Raw genomic sequence first — 17,510 nt, 5'->3', positions numbered from 1 at the left:
AGAGTTAATGTAGAGCCCTGGAACTTATTTGCAAAAGTAAAAAACACGTTTTAGATTAGCTCATTCTTGCCTTTTTAATTTCACTTTAACACTCTATCCATACTATGGCTGAAATTTGTCGTCATTTTTCTCCTTTTTCACACCTTTCTTAGACACTTCAGACTCACTTTTTATTGTCACATGTTGCATCTATCCCTGTAGACTCTCCGAGCAATCAGTCTGCTGTTGCAGTATCCCGCTCTGTGTTCCTAGTAGTGTTCTTTACTCAACTCGCAAGTAGAGTGGATCTTCGGGTATATTCGGTTATGCTGAGACTTCCCTCTTAGTTTATTCATGAGCAGCTCAACTCTCTGCAAAGGTAGCAGGTTACTCAAAATGGCCTGTTTATTCAGACGTTATTTTTCAGAGCCTTCTCACTTTCAGCTTTTCCAATTTTACTCATCTTGCTGATTTTCAGTATGCTAGGCAATTTAATTGGCTAATACAGTGCCCCTCTTGTCACAATTAGTGGCTAATTAGCTGGAAGGCCTTCAATTGAAAATATAATACATGCTATTACTGTACAATTGATACAATGTGGGATTGCTGTTACTAACCATTTCTTTACAGTTACCTCTCAAAAAGTGCTGCTTCTGTACATCTGATCTTTTTGAAACACGAGAATTATTCTGTCCCTGCAAGGAAATGATCAAACCAGTTTTATTTAGAGCACACGCTGAATGACTCCAGCTTTTATGAACTTGTGTTGCTTTAATTACTTTTTATATAAAATAATCACAGTAATCCAGGTTTCTTGTCTCCTATATTTGACGTTTATTTTCATAAAAGGTTTTTTAAGTGTTAACGGTTTAGATGCCATGCTCAGTTCTGTAAAAGGACTTCATTTGGTTAGATTGAAAACATAAACTTCTGAGGCCCTTGAAGATGGCAACCAGTAATCCTGTAAGTAGGGTTCTTTTTAGCACTTTATTTTAAAGCCTCGTGGTTCTTAGTTTGCTTTGGTATGCAGATCTATTGAAAGGATATCCAACATAAAGTATCTTTCCAGGTATGAGAAGTACCTTGACAGTATAACTTAAATAGCTGACTACTTCTGTAACATGGAAAACGATCTTTTTTTAGGAATATGCTTTGACTTAAACTGCTAGTACCCCATAAAATATTTGGGATTGGATCATCTGTTTCTTATGACCCACATTTGGGCTTTGTTTCTAATTTCAGAAATCATGTCGCTGCAAGAATTTTTCTCTTTCTCTCCTTTTTTCCTCTGCTTTGCATACCTAACAGTTGCAGAATTTCTTATTTTGTGTCTCCCACAAAATTGAATCAAGTAGAGCTTAATTTTAAAGTAATCTGATCTGAACCAAAATTTATGGAAAGCAGAAAGGGAATGCTTTTCTTAGCTGGGACAATGTAAACTTATTACTGCAGTATCAAAATCTCATTTTCCCCACTTCCAAATAAAAATATCATAGAAGGTTTTTTTTAAAGTGTGTGATAAAGCAATCTGTATTTTAAGCCCAAGCAAGGGGTTAAACACCCTTAGTGTAACTTAAGCTGGCAGCATAGTCCTCTGTTTTTTTCTTTCTAGCAATGTTTAAGACCCAGTTTGTTTTCTGTCTGTAAAGTAAGTTATGCCCTAGTTTTTTGAGGCATTTTGTCAATCCTGATCCCTTTATCAAGGAATGAGGTGTTAGATGTGGAGGGATTGTTTTCCTTGCCAAGGAAAAAGGCTCATGCAACATGAGGAGATGAATTTTGAGGTTAAACACTTGAAACGGTGATATATCTCAAAGGAAAAAAACCATGGCCATGTCCCTAATAGAGGACTCTCTAAAATTAGGTGCTTAAGTTTGGCCTAATTTTCTGAAGAACAGTGCGTCCTCTTGCTTGCATCAATTGAGGCAAAAGGTAATCTGAGTTTTAAGAAACTCAGTTCAGATTATCTCTAGCTTAACTTTGGGCGTTCATGTTAGTTAGTGTCTGTAAATATTTAGTGCCCTGAAACCTCCGAGGAGTGATGATTCAAACTGGATAGAGGCAGGGAGTACAAGGAAGTCCAGATTAAGAATGGTATTTAATAAAAAATTAATAATGTATATGAGCCATTATTGTTCTGAAAATTTTCCGGGGGGGGATGTGAGGTGTGAAATAAATCCTAAATTAGATGTCAAGTCTCCCTTTTTTGCCAATTTAAAAGCAATTGAAGTATAATGAGAATTACATATCCCAAACTTTGGCTCTAGTTTGCAGATAACTTCTACTGCAGTTTGTAATAATTTTATATTACGTGTTAAGACAGCTTCGAAACATGTTATATCTAGCAGAATTAGCCACTGAGGCTTTACAGATTGTGCACCCAAATTTAGAGGTTTTTTTAGTGTTTAAAGGACTGTTTTCTGTAGCATAGCACTAAAACTTGTTAGCAAGTTTTAAACTGAAGAAACTTAAAGTATTGAATGTTTCATAGGTAGGTTTGCTTGGGGGGGTTGGTGCGGTTTTTTCATCCTGATTGCCAGTGTATTTATTAATTTATAGTTGCAGAGCCCACATCTTGTGCAGTTAATAAGAAGTGGTGCTCTCACTTTACATCTTCATGATAAACCAAATGAAGGTTTCACCTGGCTCCATGTATATTCTGGACATCATGAAGTAATACCGTAGTGTAGCTTAATGACAGTACTTTATGGGAGACTTTAAATCCAGGTTTTTTTCCTCTGTGGAAAGTGCAGGTAGGCGTTTAGCATATGGAAACACTACATTAAGCCTCAGGAGTGTCTCATGGTATCCAGAAGGATGGCTATAGTGTGGCAGAAACTAAAGTTCAAGAAAGTTGATGGATTAGGTAAAAATCATTTGTGGGTGCTGAGCAGAAATATACAGGTAAGAAGAGACATATAGAACAGTTGGCCAGTGCAGTATATGTGTTCACAGTTGAAAATGTAGCCGATAAGAGAAAACCTTCAGATGTTAAACTGCCACCCAAAGATCTGTAATTACTCTGCCCTTCATTTCTCTGTGAACCTAAATCTAACTTGCCCCCTGGGTCTCTGGTGATCCTTTTGCTTACTGAAGAGCAGCAGAGTGAGAATTAGACTGTGGTTCACAGATGTGCAGCAGTGAAACTCCCCAAGTTCTGTCACTTTACAAGCCTGAATATAGCACAAACTAGTGTAAGAATGTAAGGATGTGGAGATCAGGCACTCTGATAAAGGACAAGTCCACATGCATTCTCTCCTCTTGAAATAAATAACTCCCTTTGTAATCAAAAGAGTCTGCAGAGAAGAATTAGAAAGCCATCATTCCTTTCTAGTGCTAAAGCCAGAACCGGAAGGAGTTTTACCTGGCTGATTTGATTTAATTCCATTATTCCTCCTTTGTACCATCTTGATTTAGATCTCCTTATTTTCTTGGTTATTCCCCTCAGATGGTCATATATTTTTATATTTCGCCTATATACTTGTAGTTTGTCCTAGCTATGCACTTTCATTTCTTTTAGTCTTTCCTTTCTGAATTCCTTGCAATTTCTTGGCTGCTTTATCGTTCTAAAAACTTGAGTGTTTGGTTCACGTTAATCTTTAAAAGTGTGAGGAATGAAGCAGAGAGTGGGGGAAATTCTAAAATTACTGAAGACAAAAAAACCCGTATCTCGCCATTCAGTTCTAAAAGGTGAAATCACAATGATATGCATGTATGCTGTAGCAATTATCCCCTGGTAAGCTTTGCACCTCTGAGGCAGAATCAAGCCTGTAGAGCAAGACACTTTTCATCAGACACCTTTTCACCCAGGTTAGGAGTTAAGAGGTAGGTCCAATTTTAGTGTCTCTTTAAAGAACTACAAAAAGAGATTTTGTTATCTATGTATCTTTGATACTTCAGCTTAGAAGAGAAGATACTGCGCTATACAACATTATTTTGTTAAAAATGGCTTGCTGTGTGTGACAATTTTTAATTATTTACTTTGCTGCAGGAGTGGAACCATCATATCAATGGAGCGACTCACAGCCGACGTTGTCAGCTGCTGCTTGAAATGTATGAATTTGAAGTACAGCAAACATTCTTGTGGCATGAGGGCACGTAGAAATAAATAATGGTGAATGACATTGCACAAAGCAGGTTTAGAAAACTCTGCTGTGCCTTGTAGGGAATGGAAACAAAAGGGCATCTTCAGGACAAAAGAAGGGGCTGTTGAATCCTACCGATCTATATGTGACATTTTAAAGAGTTGGATCTTAACAGTTGAGAATCTGTAATAATTTTTTTATTACTCAATTATACCAACTTCTAAGTTTTTTTGTAAAACAGTGTGTGCAATTTGTATTATAAATTGGCAGTTATAGGAAGCTTCTCATTAAGAATAGCACTTCTGTTGGTAGATACTGCTCATATCTCTTGTAGTGATCCTATAGTGGGCAGTGTTACCATGTTTTTTATCTGTGTTAACATGTAAAGCTATTACTGCTTGTATGAAACTTAACACATAGGTAGAGGAGGTTGTATTTTTCTTACCTTACCTTTTCTTTTTGTTTTTTTAAGATACCCAGAATGGAATCCTGACAGTGATTCAGGACATGGAATGTAAGTAGTGATGAATTTTAAAGTATTTGTAACTTTTTATTTGAAGCGGAGGATGTTCTTAAGATTTTATGTGAAACACACCTCCTTTTCTTCAAATGGATTGCTCCCTTTGTTTTCTACTAGCTGAAGAGCAGCGGTAAAAGTACCTAGAGTTGACTTCTTAGATGCTCTGTAGAAATTTGGGGCTTTTTTGAGAATCAGTCACAGTTTTTTGGTTTAAAATTAAGGTATGTGTTCCTCTCTTTCTAGGGGTGATCCCTTTATGTTGCAGCAATCTACAAACCCTGCACCAGGAATTCTGGGACCACCACCACCTCCATTTCACCTTGGAGGACCTCCTGTTGGGCCAAGAGGTAACATCAACAGGCACCTGCTTTTACAAGACTTAAGTTCTTGATTTATTTTTTAGTTGTTTTAATTTGTTACCAGTGTTTTAGAACAACAAAACAAAACACTCGCTTTCCTGAGCAGTGGAACTGAAATACTTTAGTCCCTCCCTGGCCAAAGACTGGTACTCAGATCCCACACTTTCACCTTTCTACCACCTGCTAACTACCAGCCACATTATTGTGGCTGGGTTTTTTTAACCGTGTTTGATTAATCCATACATGTTTTAAACTTGTATTTTTTCCTATCTAGAAGTTTTTTGTGTCTGTCTGCTGATTAGCTACATGTTGGCGGGGGTTTTTTTTGTGAAACTTGCAAGAATTCAATGTCTTAAGTTTTTCCGCCTCTGAATTTCAAATGAATTTGACAAAAAAGGTTTGAACAGCAACTGAGAAATGGGAAGACAGATGATGCAAGTCTCTTCTTCGCAGGAAGGCAGGCTAAGAATCTTGTTCCTGCCTGAAGTTGTTACTTCCTACCTTTTCAATAGTTCAAGTGACTAAAAGAGCAAAACTAATTCATTTACCTAGGTATCCTGACAGAATACAAGTATTTCAGACATTTTAAAGGAATTTTTAGGTGATAGATGCATTCATACTGAGTTTCGTTAAAATAATACTGTTAACTTTTCAAATCATCTCCAACTTGACTTCAAGCCAAACTATATGAAAAGGTTTCTTTTCAGGCGTTTTCTAGTTAAAACGGGCATTGCAATAGAATTGGTGTTGCTTTAGAACCAAAACTGGGAGTCTTTTTCTACACCTAAAACCTCAATTTTAAAAAGTGTATTTTAGTTAGAGATCTCACATCTTTTTGTGTACAGAGATGTTTTGCTATGGCAAACCATACTCTAAATCAGGAGAGAGATTTTTTCAACAGACTTTAGTTATTCTCTGCTATTTCTGCACATCAGTAAATGTAGCTCTTTCTCTAATGTTAATCTGAACAGAATAGTCAGGAAGGAGGACCTCAAGTTACAAGAGCTCCGAAATAAACAAATTAACAGCCTTTTCAGACTGTAATGAAATAATTAGTTTTAAAACTTGATGTCATTCTGGTTTAGTATTACAAGTAACTTTTTTTATGTCTTAAGAACTTGTGAAGAGATGTGTTAATACCAGTCTTACAGGTTGAACTAAGCTTGCTCATTCTTAATTTTTTTAAGGAGCTGGAAATGGAAATATGCAAGGACCGAGACACATGCAAAAGGGCAGAGTGGTTAGTATTAAAAATTTGTGTGGTTTTTTTTTGTTTGTTTAAAAAAACCCCACAATTTTATGTTACATACTTTTTGTTTGCTTTCATAAGATTTTTTTAAAGTTGTTTTTGAATCAATGGATTGTCTTTGGAAGTGAGATTTTAAGATTTATTTGTGTGGGAATACGGAAGCTTTGGAATAAGATTGGGGTTTCGTTATGCCAAGTAGTCTACAAAATACTTGTTCCAAAGCTGTACAGACCCTATTTAAACATTCTCTTAGGATGAAGCTGTGGGACATGAACATACAGACAGGCAACTCTGGCACGGCAGGCATCTTCCTCTGTGGAAATCCCTGGCGGTTCTGTGCCTTTTCTATGTGCATGTTGTTTTGCTTACTACTGAAGATTTAAAAATGTAAAAGAAAATAATGATACAAGTAATGCAGAGCCTTGACAGACTTTCTTTGTAGGTTAGCTGGTACACATTTTCTTTTCATGTTGTGTATGCATGCTTTGTCTTCCACAGGAAACAAGCAGAGTTGTTCACATCATGGATTTCCAGAGGGGGAAGAACTTGAGATATCAGCTGCTTCAGCTTGTTGAACCGTTTGGAATAATTACAAATCACCTGATTCTAAACAAAATCAATGAGGTAATACAAGGCCCTTTAGTACTGCTGTTGGCACTGCTTAGTGTCCCTTACGTTAGGTTTACTGTCTGAGCTTAATTTTTGTAAAAGGACCTAGCTACCAAGCAAGATGACACACGTGTCACCAAGGTCGCATGTGTGAAAGGAAGAGTGACTACTATGTTTTCTTCCAGAAATGCCATAGTACTGCATTTTAACTTAAATACTGTTAAAAAATCCACCTTGTCAGTTGTTCATGGCTTTCTCAAAAATAAACTGTGCTTGCAAATTCTGTTCTTGTTCTAATATTCTCTGAAAACCTATTTGGTCTTAGTTTGTATTATACAGACTGTCATATTTTGCAGTGTGGAAAAAGCCAATGTCATTGAAGAGAAAAAGCAGGAAGCACTTGAATGTTTGGAATCCAAATCTAGGTGGAATGTAAACAAACCAAATAGTTCTGTTTGTGCACCTAAATAAAATATGTGAAATTCATGCCAAGTTCTGCAGGTCAGTTAATGTTGTAACCAAAAGGCAATTTTCATTTTTGATGCAGCTGTTTTTACAGGAAAGCAAGGAAGAGCTTGAGATTTTAAACAAAAATACCAATTCTTGAAGGAGTAGCACTTAATTTGGTTTTAAATGATTTCAGGCATTTATTGAAATGTCAACCACTGAAGATGCCCAGGCTGCAGTAGAATACTATTCAACAACACCCGCGCTGGTATTTGGTAAACCAGTCAGAGTCCACTTGTCACAGAAATACAAAAGGATAAAGGTAAAACACTTCTACTTTTTTTTTAACTTTGCCTTATTTTAATCTGGGGCAGTTGGCGTTATGAGGCCGCTGCATCTAAGTTATTCTTAATTTATGTGCTGCTCAGCTGTATCAACTTAATTAAAGGACAGTCACCTATGTATATTTTATGTAGTATGTAGTTTAAAAAATTTCATTCCCTCTTGATTTTAGAAACCCGAGGGTAAACCTGACCAAAAAACCGAGCCGCCAAAACCAGAACTTGGTCGTGTGATTCACCTCAGCAATTTACCTCATTCGGGATACTCTGACAACGCGGTACTCAAACTGGCTGAGCCGTATGGAAAAATTAAGAACTACATACTCATGAGAATGAAAAGCCAGGTAACTGACCATTGGAATGCATGTGGGAAGATTTGAAACTAAGGTTTTTAACTGTGAAGAAATGATGTGCCTTTAATTGGTGCATGTGTAGACTCTCTGCTCTGGCATAGATACGGAAATCATTAGAGGTCGTCTATGTAGGTGGTGTTTTGCTACCTAGCATACTGCAAAATGTTATTGTGATGGGAGCTGCTTTAAAGAAAAAGAAAGAACAGGCCTCAGCTGTGAAGAAGGTATAGTTAGCATTGATGAGGGTTTGTTTTGTTATGCAGATTTCTAGGAGTCTTGGAACTTTTTTAAGGCTGAAAAAACATTATCTATGAAACATTAATAAATATATTCCACTATTACACATTTCTTTCACTTAGTCTTTATTTTTCATGCTTTAAACAAAAGCAGTCCTGTAGCTCTCTAACTTCAAAAAAAAAATGTTTGAAGATAGTCCATTGCATATGTGTAGTAAAATGCTTTGGATGTGCATGTATGTGATTTCTATAAATACACAGGAGTTTAAAGTATTTAGTTCTAAATTTTTTTCCAGCTTTGCTGTCCCAGTTTCTTGCTCCCTTGAGTTAAAAAGGAAATTCCAGCTCTTTTTCGAAGAGATGAGTGCCTGAATCCCTTAATGCCACACTTGTGGAGTGAAAAATTACTACAATCTATTGTATGACCCCCTAGGAAGTCCTTCTTGACCTTATTTCACTAGAGAAATAAAATCCCTTGCTGTCCAAGTTGGATGCAGAAACAGCTTGCTTCTATCTGCTGATGATACTCTGGCCCAGATGTGTTTTTAAAAACTTACTCAGCAAACTTATTGTGTTGTAGGCTTGTTTCTTGGAGGAACACCTCACAAAGCAGCGTTTAGACAGCAGTTGCTGCCTTTCTGTTTCAGGCTTCTCTTGAAAAGTAAAATACTGGGTAGTTTCTTAGCTACCCTAGAATTCCCGGATACATAAACACCAAATAAATGAGTTGCTTTTTATTTGAAATCTTATTTTACTTTATGGTGACCTTTTTTTCCAGATTTTATTTTTATATGCTTATTTAACTTCAGAACTTTCTGTGGGACAGGTATTACTGAATTCAAAAGCTGGGATATACAGAGCACTTCCGTAAATTTAAAAACATACAGCTAGTTTAGAGAGGATGTATATAGCTGAATCTCATAATTTTGTTTCGGTATTTGGAAATGCTGCGTTTTAAGTTAAATAGCTTTGCCTGCAAAAGTGTTGTGTATTTCATAGTCGTTTTTAATGTGTGTTTTAATCTTTTCAGGCTTTCATTGAGATGGAGACTAGAGAAGATGCTTTAGCTATGGTTGAGCATTGTGCCAACAAAGCGCTTTGGTTCCAAGGCAGATGTGTGAAAGTGGATTTATCTGAAAAATACAAGAAGCTGGTGTTAAGGGTAAGTAGTGGTTTTAGTTTTTGAATTGTAGTTGAATGTGTAAAGTGAAGTAGAAGACAGCTATCGCTTATTGAGAAGTCAGTGCCGCTTGTAAAATGGAAGGATTTGCGGTAGTATTTTCTGGCAACATAAGTGAAGTTAGTATGAGTGTGGTGTTATGAGGCCTAGAACCAAAGTAAAAGGATTTTTTTTTTTTTCAGAGTAAACAAAACCCAAAGAACTAGAATTCAGATTTTAGACCAATTGGTGTCATAAGTGAAGTTAGTATGAGTGTGGTGTTATGAGGCCTAGAACCAAAGTAAAAGGATTTTTTTTTTTCAGAGTAAACAAAAACCAAAGAACTAGAATTCAGATTTTAGACTAATTGGTGTAGATTTTAATTAAAATTTCTCTGTTTAGAGTGTTCTGTAATGTGGGTTCTCTTTTTTTTTCTTGCTCTCCTCTGAAAATGGTCAGCGAGTAAAATCAAAGTGGATGGCAGAACTATGTACTCATACATTGTAAGGTTAATCTTTGGCTTTTCACAGCTGCTGGTCAGTTTGTCCGTGTTGTTGTATGTGTACTCTTGCGTACAGAAAAAAGACATTTTGTTATTAGGGACTCCTTTTTAAACTATGAAGTGTTACAACAGAATGTGTTTCCTGTGTTAGATGCCATCCAAAACCTTTATTGTCTAGCACCAGAAAGCTTTTTGATCCCTGTTGTGGATGCTAACCCCTGCTGCCTAGATAGACAGATTGTCTTACAATCTAATTCTTAAGAATTATAAGCTTTGTCAGAATTTAACGATGTAACTGCACCTTTGTGTGTGCAGTTGATATGAAGGAGGGAAGGGCTGGCTGATAGCTGGTTTGGTGGGGTTTTTTTGACATAACACCAGGCTAATACTCTTGCAATCATAAGACTTTCTCCTCCAGACTAGGTCACTAGGTAGAAAAGCAGGAGAAATCTGAACGGTCAAGCTGTCCCATAAAAATATAAGGTTTCTGTTGTGGAGTATGAAGAAATCTTACTATTGCACATGATCATGCACCAAAAATCAACACTTCATGGCAAATTCAAATACTTAATCAATGCATTGAACAGTTTTCCATGTTACTGCTGTACAAGTGGAATTTCCTATCGAGTAATTCATAAAGAAGTAAAGTGTTGTGAGTCTGCTAAAGCTTTCCAGGTAGCCCACTGCTAATAGGGAGAAGAGTATAGATTTAGGACTGCTTTGTGCCTTTGCCTGCACCAGACTGCATCAGTTCATGAACAAAAGAAGAATTGTGTATTATTTTTCTGGAGCAGGCTATGCTTTTTGTTTTGTATTGAATAACTGATAATTACTGGGAATAAAGACATGGGATTTCTAGGTTGGTAAGGTCTTGTCTAACGTAATAGCAGTTTATTAACTGGTTGGTAGGTAGGCATGGTAAAAGAGTACCTGTGGGTGAATGTAATTGGAAGCACATGGCTAGATTGTGCTGTCTGGTCTGAATTGATGCTGCAACAGTTGTATAAATAATACTCTACTGCGCCTTACAATTTTTTTTTTTTTATTTTAGATTCCAAACAAAGGAGTTGAACTTCTGAAAAAGGATAAAACTAGGTAATTTCCTATTGCTAAAGCATAATGTTGTTTAAAAGAAATATGAAAATACCTTATCCAGAGTATAGAAATTATACTAAAGAAGTCACGCAAGCTCTGAGATGAACTGTTTTAATATGCTACCTGCCCTCTTCCTCTAATGATGGAGATTTCACAGCCTCTTCAGGCTCCTCAGGAAATCTTTTCCAGTCCTTAATTACCCTTGCCTTCCTGCAATTTAAACCCACAAGCAGATATCCTGTCTTGAAAGGACAGTTCCTCCTTGGAGCAGTGTTTTGCATATTTGAAGAATGGTATCCTTCAAGATTTCCCTCCACCCTCCATTTTCTGGACTAAAACACAATCTTTTTCAGGCTTGTCTAGAAAAATACAGCCTGCTTTTTTTCTTAAATTTTTTTTTTTTAGTAATTTCAGGGCTCTCCTCAGGTTTACAAGTAAGTATTCTTTGTTCTTTACAGAAAGAGAACATATTCTCCAGACAGCAAAGATTCTCCAAGTGATAAGAAGTCTAAAACAGATGCTACTCAGAAACCTGAAAGCGGCAGTGTAGAAGATAAAGCGAAAGAGGAGAAACAAGATGATGCTGCTGAGCCATCAGGTGCTAAAACTAGTGAACAGGCAGACCAAGATGAGCCTAGTTTACTCCTTGAATCTGAAGATGAGCTGCTAGTGGATGAGGAGGAAGCAGCAGCACTGTTAGAAAGTGGCAGCTCTGCAGGAGATGATGCAGATGTTGCCAATTTAGCTGATGTCACTACTGAAGAAAAAAAGGACACAGCTGAAGATGTGACCGTAAAAACTGAGGCGAATGTTGTGGCCAATCCAGCAGCAAAGAAGAAGCTTAAAAAGGTAATCCTATAGCAAGATACTCAAGTGGGGAATACCCTGTCTAACTTAAATAGCACATCACAGTACATTCTATTGCAGATCTTTTTCTGTGGGTCTTTAAACCACATGTGTGGCACACCTGTCTGAAGAGAAACAGGTGTTAAAGCTCCTGTGAAGAAAATGGAAGATCCCATTGGATGCAACTTGCAAATGGAATCAGTTATAAATCCCTGTTACTGTTTTGACAGAAGCTGTTAACTTGTGGGCTTCTACCCATGTCGCTTGCTGGGCTTTTTCTTGCCTTTCTCTTCACCCCCTTTTTGACTAATACTGAGCAGTCAGGAGCTGTTTTCTCCCCAGCAGTTTCTCATGAGACTGGCTGTAGTTACTCTTTTGAGCAGAGCAGAACGATGACATTCAAAATATTTATTTGGGACTTAAGGCTAATCTAGGCTTGGACAAAATTCTATGTACATCTATGCGTTATGCTTAGCCAGAAAGGTAGGCAAGTCAATTTGTGGTTAGCCAAGGCCTATTTCCAATTGGAGAAGAAAAAACAATTAATTTCAAAGTGTCTTCAGTCATAGATGACTTGCTGTGAATTTCCTTTTTCTCACCAGATGATCCCACACTGTCACGGGGTTTTTATGTCCTTCCAGCTGCTTTTTTAATCATACTTGGTTATGTGGAGTAGCATGCAAAGGTTTAGTAACTTTATTGACTTGGAATGTTAGTTTACAAGAAAGACAGACATGTTTCTTAATGAGTGACGTGTGCGTGGTTTTCAGTTTTGGGGGATCCTCCTGTCAGGAAGCTAGTTACATTGTGTTGGGATTAATACTGCCATTGCAAATGGCAGTGATTATTTCTTACTATGTGGGTATCCGTGATGATAAACTGCCTCAAAATCCGTACTTATTTCCTTGAAGACCTGCCTTCCTAGAGCACAGGTAGAAAGCTAATGCTGTTTCAGTACTACTCATGATTCCTGTTAAGCAGGTTGAGTACTGGTATCTCGATTTTTTTTTTTAAAAAAAAAAATAAAATCAGAATTCAGACAGATTCACTGTCTTTTTAATGAAGCTGGATTTTAAGAGACCTCCACAGTTTTGTGGCTGGTGATTTTTGGGTTATTTTTATTTTTTTGTTTTTAACATGGAAGCTCCGGGCTTTCCACTGGTTGAAAAAGAGCTTGTTTTTTTTTTTTAATGAACTTTCATACTATTAGTGGTCACAGAATTGTTCTGGTAAGGTTTTACCTTTTATGCAGGTGTGAATTTGAGGATCTTGGGGGACTGTCTCAAATAGAAACAAAACTTGTGCATGCCCAAATGACTGAAAATTAAAATACTCATGTTAGAAGGACTTTCAAAGTGAGAATAGAGCAAAAAGATACCGAAATTCTCTAGTTGAAGATCACATGTTGATATGATAAAACAGTGGACCCTAATGATTCAAAAAAAAAATTATTCTGAAATGGAACACTTGATTCTGGGACAGTGGAGTACACTTAAAAAGAGCTTGTTGCACTTCTGCATGCTTGAGTAACATTTTGAATGAGTGAGGTAGGTCTTGAAGGAAAAATTTGAGCATTTTTCCAGTGATTTTGGAGAAGATATTTCTCTTCTGAAACTTAAGACAGTTTGAGGGAAACATTTAAGAATAAGCTGACATAAGGAAAACATTTTCTCAACAGCGATACGTGGGTGGCTTTCCGCGGAGCATGGAAGGCTTTGTCACTCTAGATGAGGTTGGTGATGAAGAAGACTCAGATCATCAAAAACTCCGCAAGTCGGGTTTGGCAGTAAAATCTGCTGGCAAAAATGATGACAGTTTGGCAGAAATCAAGGTAGACAAGATTGAGGAGCCAGAGCAGGAAAATGAAATGTTAGAAAATGGAACCAAAACCGAAGAGAATTTGAAGGTTGAAACTGTTGAAGCTTCTGATACCACAACAGCGCAGGATACTGAGAAAAATGCCCATGAAAATACAGATACCCAGGATGAACAGGAAACAAAGAATGTCCAAGAGAAACCGCTTGTTCCAGATGAATTTAGGATTGGGCCATACCAGCCAAACGTTCCTGTCGGTAAGGCTGTTTCCCTTTCTTTTCAAGTATGTCTCTGTGCATTGCAGTAGCATTTCTCATTTCATTTGACTTTTATTTCTGGCAACGCATTGCCTCTGAGCCTTTCATTTTAGGGCTTCCCACTTCTTCACTCCTCCCCTAACCCTAGAATTTTCTTTCTTTCTTTTTCCCTTATTTTCATACAGTTCTCCATAACACTTTCCTTAGGCAGAAATTAAATTGGAAGAGGTGTATTTTAGCAACACAAACTCAATTAATAGCACAAATCACAATAGTGGTAATAGTTTAGATTCATACTAAATACTCAGAACTCAGAAACTGATCACAGAATGTTGTTAGTTCTTTTGAAGGAACCAATAAAATGGACCCTTAATCTGAAAGGTTGCTTTTAAATTTAAAAAAAAAAAAAAAAAGAAAAAGAAAAGCCTGCACATATTTAGTTATTACTAGGCCCCGGCTTGACTAAACTAAAACAAGGACTTTTAAAGATAAAGCAGCTTTTAATGTAAAGTGAACTATGGTTTTAAGATTTAGCTGAAATGACATATGACATTAAAAGAAATGATGTAGAGTAGATCTCTTAGTTTATTTTGTGGTGTTTACTTCTCTAGGTGTGAATTATGTGGTACCCAAAACAGGGTTTTATTGCAAATTGTGTTCCCTGTTCTACACAAATGAAGATGTTGCAAAAAAGACCCATTGCAGCAGCCTTCCTCATTATCAAAAGTTGAAGGTAAGGCAAAAACTTGTTCATTTTAAATGCCGTGATTCTTTCCTGGGGAATAGATCTGAACGAGACTGGACTGAGGGAAAAAAAAAAGCTTTCAGGCAGTGGAAATTGGCTTATTCTATAACTCCTAATTCAAGCTAGACCTCTCCAAAACTTCATCTTGCAGGAAAATAATATGCAGTATACACACTTTAAAGATGGGCTCCAGCATTTTTGTGTAAATTTGGATTAAGGAGGGCATTCTGATTGCAGTGAAGGCCAGGCTTGTAAGTAGTGGTGCAGAGTAAATACAGATGACTCAAATCCCTTCCAGTTGTCCCTTTGAGAGTGGTTTTTAACCAGTCAACAGAGCTTAAGCTGAAGTTTTTATATATTTAAAAAAAAAAATCCATATTTGCAACTTCTGATTTTGTGAGCATGTTTTACAATTTCTAATTGGATTAGGTATCACATGATTGCATGGCATGAACGATAATGCTGCTGCTGTATCTTTGTGAACTGTGAGCTGCTTTAAAATGTCACCTCCAAGAAAGGAAAATTCTAAGTCAAATTCTAATAATCAGTGTTCACATAGACTGCTTTCCTACCAGTCGGTTATTGAGCTGAAAACAAATCCCGGGGGTTCCATAGAAAAGAAGAAGGTGGCATCTTAGGCTCAAAACATTTGCTTTCTCCCTTGCAGTAATAGGGAACCCTAAACAAATATAGGGCCCTCGAAGGCAGATGGCACAAATAAATGTCACAAAGCAAACAACATTATGAAGGAGTAGATCAGAAAATCAATTACCATGCAGAATCTTGTAGTAAGAAAAAACCCACCTCATCCATCACCCATAGCTTTTTTTTTTCTTTTTTTCCATTGAGGTACCTGATTACGGGACTTTAAAGACTTGATGTAAAAGGGGAAGTGGGGGAAATAACCCCAGTTTATTAACTTTTATCACTTACTTAAATGAAACATGATTTGATTTGCTTTTTCCATGGAACAAATGACTAGCGAGCTGCTCTTGAACGACTTTGTAACATTGGTGTGGTTTTAGAATCGAGGAAGGAAGGGGAGGAAATGCAGCTTTTGTTTTACAATGGCAAGGCACTTCTCTAGCTGGGAGTCTCGTTCACTTTGAGAACAATAAGAGTAAATAAATAGATGAATTGATATTGCTACTAAATGTCACTGAAGTGATAACAAATTCCTCAAACTTCTGAAATAACCCTTCTGTAGGGAGGGGAGATGTTCTGTCCCTGGCTTTATAGATGGCAAATTCTGACCAGGTAAGTGGCACAATCGCTGTCGCAAGTCTGTGACAAAATGGAAAGTAATTCTCTTGGCTTGCCAGCCTTGTTAGGAAGGCATTAACGGCAGGGCCAGGTCAATGCCTGCAGAGGCTGCCATTTGGTGTTTACTGATGGTGAGCTGTATGTTTGCTGACATCACGATAGTGTGGTGCTTCAGAGGAGCTCTGCTTCGCTTCAGTATATGGAGAAGTGCCAGTCTTGTTAGTTACGACCTTTGCAGTTAATATTCACAGATTTTTACAACTTGAAAATTGGATTTTTCTTTCTATTATTGATGTGACTGTGATAAACTCTTTAAATATATCCAAAATATGATTGCTTTCTTTTAACAGAAAATTCTGGATAAAATGGCAGAAGACCACAGGCAAAAGAAAGAAGCTTAAAAGGAAGAACGGATGTAAGGAAAACAGTGGCTTTTTAATGTTAATCTTTTTTAAAAGCAGTACAAGTAGTAGATGGAAATACTGTACTCTTTTTTGTTTTAGTGAAATACAGTAGGCTCTATAGGTCTGTTCATGTGTTAAATGTTGTAGCAAAAAGCATATGCAGTTAAGTTAATGACAAAGATTTGTTCTTAATGTGAGAATGGCAACAAGTTTTCGTTTTGACACGTCAAGCTATTAAAGAAAAAAATCTTGCACCCTTGTGGAAAGCTCATCTATGGGAAGAAAACTTCATTTAAGTGAAATTTACTACTTTCAAGCTTCAGAAATTGTCTTTCAATTCCATTCTCAATAAAAAATCAAAAGTAACACTGTATTTTTATTTTATCTAGAACATTCCATATTTCAGTCTGAGCCTAGCAGATATTTAATTTTGAGTGTAAGGCTGTCATTGCATTTCACTTCTGAAAAGTCTTTAAATGTATGTTGCATTTTTAAATGTTGAATTGCAGTTTCTTTTAATGTCATTGCTGTTACATAGCAAATAGGAAAATTAGTGATTAGTCAGCTTTACAACTTTGTGATTTTTTTTTTTCCTAAGCTCTTGATAGGCTTTCCTATTCAGCTATTCAGTGTATTTTTAGTGAAAAGTAAATGCCCATTCTCCTCTGACCAGTATTATTTCCTTGAGCTCTTCCTGCTTTTACTTGAATCTTGTAGCTGTCGTACATCTCTAGTATATTCAAAAGCAGCATTTGAGTCCTGAAATGTAAAAAGTTATCTTTATATTCTTCACATGTACTTTTTTTCATACCTGCATTTTAAACCCATTTTTGTTAAAATCTGGTTTTGTCAAGAATCTTTAGAACTGTGCTCTTAATGTACCTGCACATGTGATACGTGAACAGGAATTTGCATGTGTAACCTGTGTTTATCTGTAGTTTTTGTTCTTTACTGCTTATTTGTGAATTCAGGTTACTAAAGTGATTTACCAATAAACAAAGCTAGGCAACAGTAATTTGTTATAGATGTTTGGCATGTTAACCAATGTGTCTACTGAACTCTCTACTCCTGTGTTCATGATACCACACTGAAACTCTAGCTGTCTTTTTTAAACTTGCATGTTTTAACACCTGTGATTTAGCAGCTTCCTGCATAACTTTTCTTTCTCTTTCCTAAAACCTCTTTTATTCCCAAACAAATTAAAATATCACTTGTTAAAAACACTGGTAGGTATATTCTGCTGACA

The 17,510-nt window shown here is 36.7% G+C and overlaps 1 protein-coding gene across 2 annotated transcripts in view; it reads left to right on the top strand.

Annotated features, from left to right (window-relative positions):
- The window catches only part of MATR3 (matrin 3), an 18,966-nt gene extending 1,690 nt beyond the window's left edge, over window positions 1–17,276 (top strand). The window contains exons 2-14 of one of the 2 annotated variants that reach the window (XM_009696022.1): window positions 3,971–4,032; window positions 4,537–4,578; window positions 4,828–4,931; window positions 6,131–6,183; window positions 6,691–6,816; window positions 7,445–7,570; window positions 7,763–7,933; window positions 9,209–9,340; window positions 10,891–10,934; window positions 11,393–11,783; window positions 13,459–13,852; window positions 14,464–14,585; window positions 16,211–17,276. In XM_009696022.1, the coding sequence (XP_009694324.1) occupies window positions 3,971–4,032; window positions 4,537–4,578; window positions 4,828–4,931; window positions 6,131–6,183; window positions 6,691–6,816; window positions 7,445–7,570; window positions 7,763–7,933; window positions 9,209–9,340; window positions 10,891–10,934; window positions 11,393–11,783; window positions 13,459–13,852; window positions 14,464–14,585; window positions 16,211–16,261 (1,818 nt within the window). In that variant the 3' untranslated portion in view covers window positions 16,262–17,276. Of the gene's footprint in view, window positions 1–3,970; window positions 4,033–4,536; window positions 4,579–4,827; window positions 4,939–6,128; window positions 6,184–6,690; window positions 6,817–7,444; window positions 7,571–7,762; window positions 7,934–9,208; window positions 9,341–10,890; window positions 10,935–11,392; window positions 11,784–13,458; window positions 13,853–14,463; window positions 14,586–16,210 lie in introns of both variants that reach the window. The other variant, XM_009696030.1, reaches the window with a different exon arrangement.
- The last annotated feature ends 234 nt before the right edge of the window (window positions 17,277–17,510 follow it).

This window comes from Cariama cristata, unplaced genomic scaffold (genome assembly GCF_000690535.1).
Source record: "Cariama cristata isolate BGI_N322 unplaced genomic scaffold, ASM69053v1 scaffold5430, whole genome shotgun sequence".
Taxonomy (NCBI): domain Eukaryota; kingdom Metazoa; phylum Chordata; class Aves; order Cariamiformes; family Cariamidae; genus Cariama; species Cariama cristata.
Note: the sequence above shows the minus strand (reverse complement) of the source record. Positions and strands in the feature narration are given on the sequence as shown.